The sequence below is a fragment of the Macrobrachium nipponense genome, chromosome 2 (genome assembly GCF_015104395.2).
Source record: "Macrobrachium nipponense isolate FS-2020 chromosome 2, ASM1510439v2, whole genome shotgun sequence".
In the NCBI taxonomy this organism is placed as follows: domain Eukaryota; kingdom Metazoa; phylum Arthropoda; class Malacostraca; order Decapoda; family Palaemonidae; genus Macrobrachium; species Macrobrachium nipponense.
In genome coordinates this window covers 113,661,037-113,671,405 of record NC_087201.1, presented here as the reverse complement: position 1 = coordinate 113,671,405, position 10,369 = coordinate 113,661,037, and the positions used below count along the sequence as shown (strand labels likewise).

The following is a 10,369-nucleotide window of genomic DNA, read 5'->3' as shown; positions in this document are numbered from 1 at the left end:
AAGTCCGACAGAATTTAAAAAACTTCCGACACACGCAGTGGTCGGCCAGGTGGTTAGTACCCATTCCCGCCGCTGGGAGGCGGGTATCAGGAACCATTCCCATTTTCTATTCATAATTTTTATTTCCACTGTCCCCTGAGGGGAGGTGGGTAGGTACTTGATTATATATATCTGCCAGGTAAGTATGAACAAACTTTATTGTATCATAACAATATCATTTTGTTCATGAAACTTACCTGTCAGATATATATATAGCTGAATCCCACCGTTGGAGGTGGGAAGGGACAGAATAGAAGGATTTTGGGAAACAAATGCATGCAGATGATTTACATCTTGGTTCCACCTGTTAGCATAGCTGACTTCGTGATTACTGTCACCCAAGTCTGCTTCTGCTTTACTAGAGTTGCCAGCGAGGTAGAGACCTATAAGGCTGGTGCACTCCAGATGATCTGTCAACGGGGGCGTGACCACAATGTGACTAGACCATATTGACCATACCATGAGGGCTAAGAAGTAAAATAAATATATATATATATAAATATATATATCACCACCTGACCAACCTAGCCAAAGTTAAGGTGTGTTAACTAACGCTTAAGAGTTAAGAAGTCCGCCGTTGTCGGCGACTCAACAACTAAATTAAGAGCTCTTCCTAACCATTTTCTACAGGATAGGATGAGTGGTACTTCTTGCCCCCAAGATTGTGTCTGCAGACACTTATGGCCCTAGCGAGCAGCAGATCTCATATGCCATCTTCACATCTCGCAGGGAGTGTGAAGTGAACACAGAGTTGCTTCGCTAAAACATGGTACTCATGATGTTGCTGAGTGCCATGCTCTGTTGAAATGCTTCCGAGGCCGCGCCCTCACCTCGTGAGCATTCAGATAAAAAGATTTCAAATCTTTGTGCAAACACAATGAAGGAGCATTTTTGAAAGAACTCCTTAAAACTAAAGCCAGGGTGTTCTTCGATATGGGCAAGTCTGGTCTTTTTCGGAACACTGCAGATTGCCCGAATGACTTCGACTTTCTTGAGTTTTATGTAGATAAAACTTGAGAGACCTGACAGGGCACAGGACTCTCTCTGGCTCCTGCCCACTAACTTGTGCCATCCTTGCTTCCAAGCTCCTGGCCCAAGGACAAAACGGGTTTCCATTCTTAGGCCACAACGGAAGGCTTAGAGAGCACACCGCCTTGTGTTCTCTAAAGCCAAAACTTGTGACGATGGCTTAAAATCTCACTAACCCTCTTTGTCGTATCTAGGGTGGTTAGAAGAAGGCCTTCCTGATCACTGCAAGAAGTTAACAGGTAGGAGAGGTTCGAATGCTTTGACATCAAGAACTTCAGACTTCGTCTAAGTTCCATATTGAAAGCTTCGATCTGGACATGCACAGTCAGTCCGTCTGTACTAAAGTCAGGTGACCGACCAGTTGACCAGTCAGACGAATCAAGGACAGCAAGGCTGTACCCTGAAGACCATAAGGCACTATTCTTCGCTGAAGGATGAGTGTCTGGACTGCCTGGGCGATTCAATCTAAGCAAACCTTGGGGGGTGTATCAACGCAACCCAACGTCGTCAGCGAATCAACTCCTGACTCGAGCTTCCGGTGCCAGGAGAAAGGAGCGAGGAGCAAAAAGGCGATTCAGTCCCGAAGGAAGAATGCCTGACAGTCCAACCTGGTCTCATGTTACACGATCATCGGGGGTGTATAAACGCAACCGACTTCGTCAACAAGAAACTCAGGGCTACTATATGTCGCCTGATCTCGCACGAGTGTCTGACTCCGAGAAAACAGGTGAGACAAAAAGTAGATGGTGAGCGAGTTTCGAGATTTAACAGAACTCAAAGATCGTGAAGGGCTTTGTTGTTTGACAGACGCAAATCTCTGAGCCCAAAGGCTGTAAACAACATATTTGCGTATTCTTTAATAGTTGTGACTGCCTGCTTATCCCATTCTTCAGACGGAAATGGAAGACGGTAATCTTATTCCTGTCAACATCTCGATAGTCTCGTAGTCAGACTCAGAGCGGAGAGGTTATAGGTACCTTTCGAGTTAGAGTAGACCGACTCTCTCGGAAAAGGTCCTTGGAAAGTGAACTAGGAAGGATGTGACCTCTGTGAATCCAGGATCCTGAAGGCCAACATGGGGCGATCAGCGTCATTGTCGCTCCCTGTGACGTCATAAATCCTCTTATTACATTCCTAAGCGATTGAAAAAAGGGGAAAAGAGACTAAACATCCATCCCCGTTCAATATCATAGGATGGCGTTTAATGGTACCGATCCCGGATCGAGAATAAGGGAGCAGAGAAGAAGAAGCCTCTTCATCCTCAACATATCGAAGAGAAGAATGAAAGGGCGTCCCTAAAGTCTCCACAACTCTCAACTTACTTCTAAAGAAAGATTCCACTCGGAAGTGAATAGTTGCTGCCGTCGATCGAGACGATTCGTATGGACTTTTGCAATCCTGTAACGAACCTCTAGAGGATCGTTACATTCTACGCCTGTTGTTATAATAGGCTCTTTCTCGTAAACTCGAACAGGGACCGAGAGAAGATACTTCTTAAGATATGAGAGAGCTGTGGAATATCAGAGTTGATCTGGACCACTGGTTCAAAAACTCGTTTCGAGGACTGGAGGGACGACGAATTGCTTTTACTTCTTTCAGATTAAGATCCAGGACATCTGAAACCCTATCCAGATGTCCGGCACCTTCTTTCTATCACCTCAGGTGATAGACACACTGAGAGATGTTCAGAATCATTCCTAGATCTTGAATAATATTTCAGTTTCCCGGTAGGAAAAAACTGTGGAGGTCTGAATTGCAGTCTATTCAGGGAAACAAACTTCTTCAGGAAGGAAATGGTCCCCAGTAAGCTCATCCATTCCCTCACCGAGTATGCTTACTTCCCTAATAAGGCTGCGCTTTGCCTAAGCAGGAGAGCATATAAAAGTGCAATGTTGCGGTAGACTCGTAGTTCTATACCGTGCGGTAACGAGCACCGAAAGGATTAAGAGATAACTCTGTTGAACATAGTAAGGCAAAACGAATGCAACGTTTATTCATTCACGTAAGAAATCCCCTCAATCTTAGGCTAAAGTCCGTGATTGTAGGACAGAGATACAGTTAGTCAGTCAATCCCGTAGGAGAGACGTAACCGCCAGCACAGAGATACGGTTAGTCAGTCAATCCCGCAGGAGAGAGAGACATAACCTACACCGCATGACAGCGCACGATCTGTTACTGGCTCGGCTGGACTGGAGGACAGACACAGCAGCAGCCAGCAGCTTACGAACGTCGTCTCTTAACTTTATGTCTGGGTTACCAGCTACCCTATTCTACGAAGAAATAGGTCCGTTATTTTTTGAGCAGAAAGAGACTCTCAAGCTGATATATTTAAGCGAAACAGAAAACGCTAAATATATAGATGCGTTTGTGTCGTCAGAACACTACCATACAACGGTAAAAGATAAATCGGAAACTCCTGGAAGGCTGCAGGGAGTAACGATTAAATGTTCCTTAAAAATAATAGACAACAGACCTCTCGGTTGCCATCCGAAGAGGTAACTACAGCAAGCGTATATGACTTGAACCAACCAGTAGTAAAATAACGCAAGGCAAAATATGATATATCACAATAAAGTTTGTTCATACTTACCTGGCAGACATATATATATAGCTGAATTCGGAAATACAGCTACATACATATCTGACAGGCAAGTTTCATGAACAAAACTTAAGAGAATCGAAGCAGACAGCTCAAGCTTCTTATGTTATTGGACATAAGCGTTCATTGACGTAGTCTACAAGTCTATTTCTTGTACGAGTCTGCGAATGACGAATGAGAGCTCTTCCGAATCTTGTCAATAAGAGCTTATTCGCTTACGCAATATCAAGTTAATGAGATGTTTGTCAATGAGAACTAACCCATTTACGGGACAAAGAGATATTTGTCAATGAGGGGATACCCACTTACTTGACAAAACGATAGTATACTGTCAATGGGGGACGATAGTATACTGTCAATGGGGGAAAGTCACTGAATTGACAAAACGTAATCCAGGAAGTCGAGCATTTTATTTTTCCGATTCCCGTCTCAAACGAGGAAGGGGCAAGAATCCTGTTAAGAGACTGGTCTTACGGCAGGTAGAACGACGATGTTCAATTCGGCAGCGTAGTCCCGACTAGAAACTAACAAAATCTATCATCTGAAAAACCCTTTCAGATGGGCTAAAAAGCTTGCAAAATTATCCTGGGAAGAGGAAGAAACTCTCCAACCAGCTTCCTCTCCCGTATCACAACTAATGCCTGCTAAAGCTTAAAATTTATTGGCAGTATGGCAAAGGAAGTCCTGTCTTGCGCTTTCCTGAAGAGCGTCCTTTTGATGAGTGCCTTTGCAAGAATCCTACTGAACGTTGCCGAGAGTCCTGACGTGCAGGACGTCGAGCCTTTACATAACCCGTAACTGCCTTATCGCAAAGTCTTGACTGCGGTAGAGAAAACGAGATCTTCCCTTGAGCTTTCCTTAACTCCATCCACCTTTGCAAAAAGCAATATAATATTGACAGAGACCTCTTGAATTCACGAAACCCGAGGTCTTGCTGGGTTTCGAAGACGAAGTTGTCTGTTCACTTTAAGCTTCCTCCGAAGCACTGCTTACTTCACATTCTTGAGGCTCAAATCTTAAACAAGAGCTTGAAGAGTTCAACAGAAACGTTCAGCCAGGAGACAAACCTGGCGTGCGCTCGGCGTCCACTGGCGAGGACGCTCGGCGTCCTGGCGCGCGCTCGGCGTCCACTGGCGCGCGCCTGGCGTCCATCCGAGTGTCTCGTTCAAGCCGAGCGTCAAAAGAAGCGTGCAGAAAAGCGTCACGCTCCTGACAGGCGTCAAAGCAAGCGCACGTGATCAGGCGACGTTCGCCTTCTTACTTCTCACTGAAACGCATAACGAGAGAGAGGGGACGTGAAGCGTCCTCTTCTATAAAGCTTCTTAGAGGGCGCGAGTCCTTCCGAGAGCTCCAACCCTTGCGCGGGGAGGACGCCTCGGAGGACGAGAAGCAATCCTTCAGGATTCGTGCACGTGCACGCACTTTGGCAGTCTGGGATTTTCATCAGAAACTGCCGAAGGCACGCCAGATCGGTGGGGGTTCCTCGTAACCCTCCTTCGGCTTTCGACATGCCCTCTCCCTGTGGTCCTGGGAGTCCGACAGAGGTCTAGACCTAGAGGCGTTATAAGGCCGATCTGACGCACCCTCCACTACACAAGGTGCACTGTCACTGCACTTAGCCACTTCACTATTGCTCTCTAAAGCAAGCACTTTCGATTCTAAGTTACGAATCGAAAGAGTATAAGAGAAAGGGCAATAACCTCTACAGACACTGTTTTAGGGCCCGAAGGCAACATTACAGGGTTAGGAGTAACAATAACAGAAGTAGCACTCTTCACAACAATGAAGGAGAGCGATCACCTCTCGCAGACATATTCATAACCCGTAGGCCATACTACAGGGTTAGGCAAAATAAAGTCTACAGGAAGGTTAGCAGGTTCACTACCCTGACTTTTGTTTACTGATTAATTGCGTACATACGAATCATACTTTTTCCTTACGGAATTAGACATGTTTACTGATTAATTGCGTACATACGAATCATACTTTTTCCTTACAGAATTAGACATGTTTACTGATTAATTGCGTACATACGAATCATACTTTTTCCTTACGGAATTAGACATGTTTACTGATTAATTGCGTACATACGAATCATACTTTTTCCTTACGAAATTAGACATATTTACTGATTAATTGCGTACATACGAATCATACGTCTTCCTTACGGAATTAGACAAAGTCTCACACTCCTTACATGACAAATCTCAAGAAAGAAGCAAGACCCATACCCCTCGTGCATACCAAGTGCGGATCTACCGAAGCTTTCGGTAGCCACACCCTATCTTTGCAGACAACACCCTCTGAAACTAGCCTAACTAGATTCAGATATCTTATGCAAAAATGAATCAAATTCAAATCAATTTAAGAAAGCGTATGCCTAGCCACAAATCCAAGTAAATAAATTAAAAGACAATTAGGATACTTAGCGGCAATGAAGTTTCCAAAATCCTAAGCCGGAGGTACTGAAAACAGGTGTTTTCAGCACCGGCGACAGAAAAATTATGAATAGAAAATGGGAATGGTTCCTGATACCCGCCTCCCAGCGGCGGGAATGGGTACTAACCACCTGGCCGACCACTGCGTGTGTCGGAAGTTTTTTAAATTCTGTCGGACTTCAGAAAATACAGCTATATCTATATCTGACAGGTAAGTTTCATGAACAAAATATTAATTAACATACAATACCATAAAATTTCTCTCATCTAAGTAAGAGAGATTGAAAGAGAGTTGTTCTTACTTTAAAGTGAAATGGAAAGGTTACTTCTTTAAAATACTATCACATAAGAATTTGTAACTACAGTATTATTATTAATATTTGAAAATACTAATAAACAGTATATAAATATACCATAAAACATGAAAAGTTCGCACTATTGTGAATTCGCACAATTCGAATTGTGTAAGATGAGGTATTACGTATTGTATATGTATATCTATATATATCTATACAGTGGTCCCCCCCGTCTTCGCAGAGGATGTGTACCAGAAGCCCCCCCCAACCCCCCCCAGCAAATAGTTGGAACCCCTTCAAAAATGCTGAAACAGCCTATTCTGTTAGTTAATACTCAAGAAAAACCGACTAAAAATGTTTATATATATTTTTTTTAAATAGTTTTATCATGAAAAGTGCATTTCATGATGGGGGGGGGGAATCCGTATATTTCTCATAGTAAAATACCGCAAATAGGCAAATTTTCCTCGAATAATGGGGGGGAAACGTTCCCGACAGAAATCCGCGAATGTGTGAGTCCGTGAATCCACAGAATGTGAATATATAATAATCTAACCACAGGTTAGACTATTAGTTTTATGACTTCCTAACCCTATTACCCCAATTGCTATGACTTCCTAATACTAATTACCCCAATCTAAAAATTTAAAATATCCAAGTTTGGATTACATGTAAAAAAATAAAAAAAAAAAAAACAAAAAAAAAAAAAAGTATATCTTAGTTTACCTGACCACTGAGCTGATGAACAGCTCTCTCCTAGGGTTGGGCCAAAGAATTAGATATTTTGACGTGGCTAGGAACCAGTTGGTCTCCTAGCAACGGGACCTACAGCTTACTGTGGGATCCGAACCACATTACATTAAAAAATGAATTTCTATCATCAGAAATAAATTCCTCTGATTCCGCATTGGCCGAGCCGAGAATCGAACTTCAGACCCCCGGATTGGTAGCCGAGCACGAAAACTACTTGTCCAACGAGGAACAGTTGCATGTACAAATACTATGAATTCTTAAAATACCTTTAATATAAAAAACATGACATTACCTTGATAAATTAGATTTCTTTTCTTCCTCATCCTTCAGGTTCTGTAAGACTGCTCGGTGCAAAGCTCGAACTTCCATTAAAGGTAACTTGTTACACACATAGCAGGCCCAGTGTTTGGATTTTTCAGCATTCTCTTTTGAGTTCTGTCCTACCCAATGACACGCTTAATGCACCGCTGCAATGTAAAAAATTTGATATACATTAAATGATGAAACTCAGCCATCAACACTATTACCCAAACACTTGCTGAATATGTAAAGATTTGTCTAATATCAATATTAATACCACCAACTAAAATTTCAGTTCCCTTGTAGATATGACATAAATTAACACCTCACACTAAACTGAAATACTTCCCTATGAGGGGTATTTGTATGTCAGTGACGTAATTAAGCATATGATTAAGTTAATTCACCTCAAACATCCTAAAAAAAATTGCATTATATCCCATACTGATATGCTAACTGATCTAACAAAAGCAAATGCTATTATGTTAAACCCTGGATATTTAAATGACAAACCACACACTGCAAACATGAAGTTGACCTTGAGCAGTCATTGTGATATACTATAATATACATTAGCTTCCCGGTGTTAAGCTGCTAAGTTGTGGAGCACGGGAACTGGGCAAAAGTTTAATACAGCCAACCTAGCGTTCTCATGATTCGCAGACTTTTCCTGTTGAGCCTATCTATAAATTGTTTGCAAAAAATTCGGCAATTCACGGCCTTTTCTGTTATAATATTCACTAATCATACTGTATTTGACGTTGAGTGGAGCCGGGTAGTGGGAAAAGTGCAAGTGGAGATACAAGGAACAGATTTGGCAGGAGAACTTTTATTATCTCCATAAATCAAAATCAACCTCCGGCCACCTCAATATATGCTTATCTCCAAGATGGCTGACACTTTCCCAAAATGCAACAAATCTGCTCTATATTTCAATTAAGCCTACAGATTATGAAAACTATTTACCACCCCTTGTGGGGCATCTTTTACAAGACAGTTGTAAATTTTACCAACTTATATACTATTTTTCTAATTAATTGGTTAAGAAATAACACTAGTAACAAATTCTTAGCATATTTGTTGAAAAATATTTATGTAAATTTACCAAGAACAAAAATTCAGTAACTTTTCTTATTTATTTGTACATGTTTTTTCTAATATTTCTTTGCAAAATTACACTTTCAACTGACATGCTATTGTGAAAAATAAGAAGAAACCCCACCAGCAACCCCTTGGTATACTTATGAGCAAATTTACAAAAAGATGTCATGTGAGACAGACAGACAGTACACTCTCCCTTAAAGTCAGAAGCAGAACTGAATTCCTGAGACAAGTGTCTCATGATTTTAGCCAGTGTAAAAATTGTCAATAGTGAATTTATGGGGTATAGAAGTATTGGCACCTCTTTCCTGCCCAACTCTTTCAAAATCTATGACGCTTAATATTGTTCATCTACAGGATCAATACATCCACCACCCCAACCCTGTTACTACTACTCACAAGGAGCAATCTGTCCATTAAAGGTTAAGCTGCCTATTCAGTGACAAATAAAAAATATACATGAATTCATTTTGCAAACATTAAACTCTTACCTTACAGAACCCATTGAAACATCCTTCCTGCTCACAGCAAAGCAGGTCACCCCCTTCAGCACACAGTCGGCAATACTCGTCATAGCCATCATCATCCTTACAAAATTTTCCTATTCCATAATATTTACGACAACGCTGAAAATATAAATCTTTTTTACTTAATATAAACAAACATTAATTTATAAAAGATCAAGATGGCTGAAATCAACCACATACTACTTCCAAACTATAAAAATTTACATTTTTGGGGCAATCACGTAAAATCTAACATTTATGGGTCTAGTTCATCCTTTTTGTTTCATCATTATTAAGCAAAGTAACCTAAATGACAAATCAAATCATTACAGAAGTTCCCCAAGAATAAAGTCCCTAGATGACATTCCTCTTATAATACAAAATTTCCACCACTTCTTAGCAAATTTACTTTTCATTCAAGACAATTAAAGGCTAATACAGTCGACCATTGTTAAGATGGACTACTAAGGGGGCCAGGGTGTTCGTCTTAGCTAATAGTTTCTTTTAACTAGTGATATCTATATAGGCAGTCCCCGGCTTACGACAAGGATTCCGTTCTAGAGACGACTCATGAGCCGGAAATTCGTCAAAAATCCTAAGAAATCCTTACTTTTAAAACTTTGGGTGTAGTATTAAAAACTATGTAAACTGCATTTTTATTGCATTTTTCATAAAGAAACCCTTCAAATATAAATTATTTTGCACTTTTGGAGTCATAGCTCTTCTGTCAGATCAGCGTTGTAACCCTGGAACATACGTTGTAAACATGGAAATAATTTCTGATGAATATAATTGAAAAGCGTTGTAACCTCTACACGTCGTAAGCCAGGGGACTGCCTGTATATGTAGAGGCCTAGGCAGACATATGACACCCTCTACTTCTGTCCTATTTATAGACATTTCAATCACAAATTGTGTATGGCTAATGGCAAAAATTCCTCAATAATTTGCTGTATACAGTGAACTTAGCATATTCCTCTCTGGAACATATACCCCCATTATTTGCAGAAAACTTGCCTATTCACTGTATTTTTTTTTATGAGAAATATCCACAAATTCCCTTTTTTTTCTTTTTTTAAAATCAATTTCATCATTAAATGCACTTTATGTCATAAAACTATTGAAAACCCCAAGTATAAACATTTCTAGTTAGTTTTTCTTGAGTTTTAACTAACAAAATAGGCAGTTTTAAGCACTTTTATAGTTGTTTCAACTATTTGTGGTGGGGGGGTACCCATTACCCGTGAATACTGGGGAACACTGTATAATTATTTCCACATGAAAAACAAGAGTTAAACAAGAATTTAA

General features: G+C 40.8%; 1 protein-coding gene across 1 annotated transcript in view; it reads right to left on the bottom strand.

Moving 5' to 3' along the window:
- Positions 1-10,369, bottom strand: part of LOC135220917 (transcriptional regulator ATRX-like) — a 507,237-nt gene that overhangs the window by 455,636 nt on the left and 41,232 nt on the right. Inside the window, 3 exon segments of the mRNA XM_064258551.1 lie at positions 7,447-7,601; positions 7,604-7,621; positions 9,047-9,181. Of these exon segments, the coding sequence (XP_064114621.1) occupies positions 7,447-7,601; positions 7,604-7,621; positions 9,047-9,181 (308 nt within the window).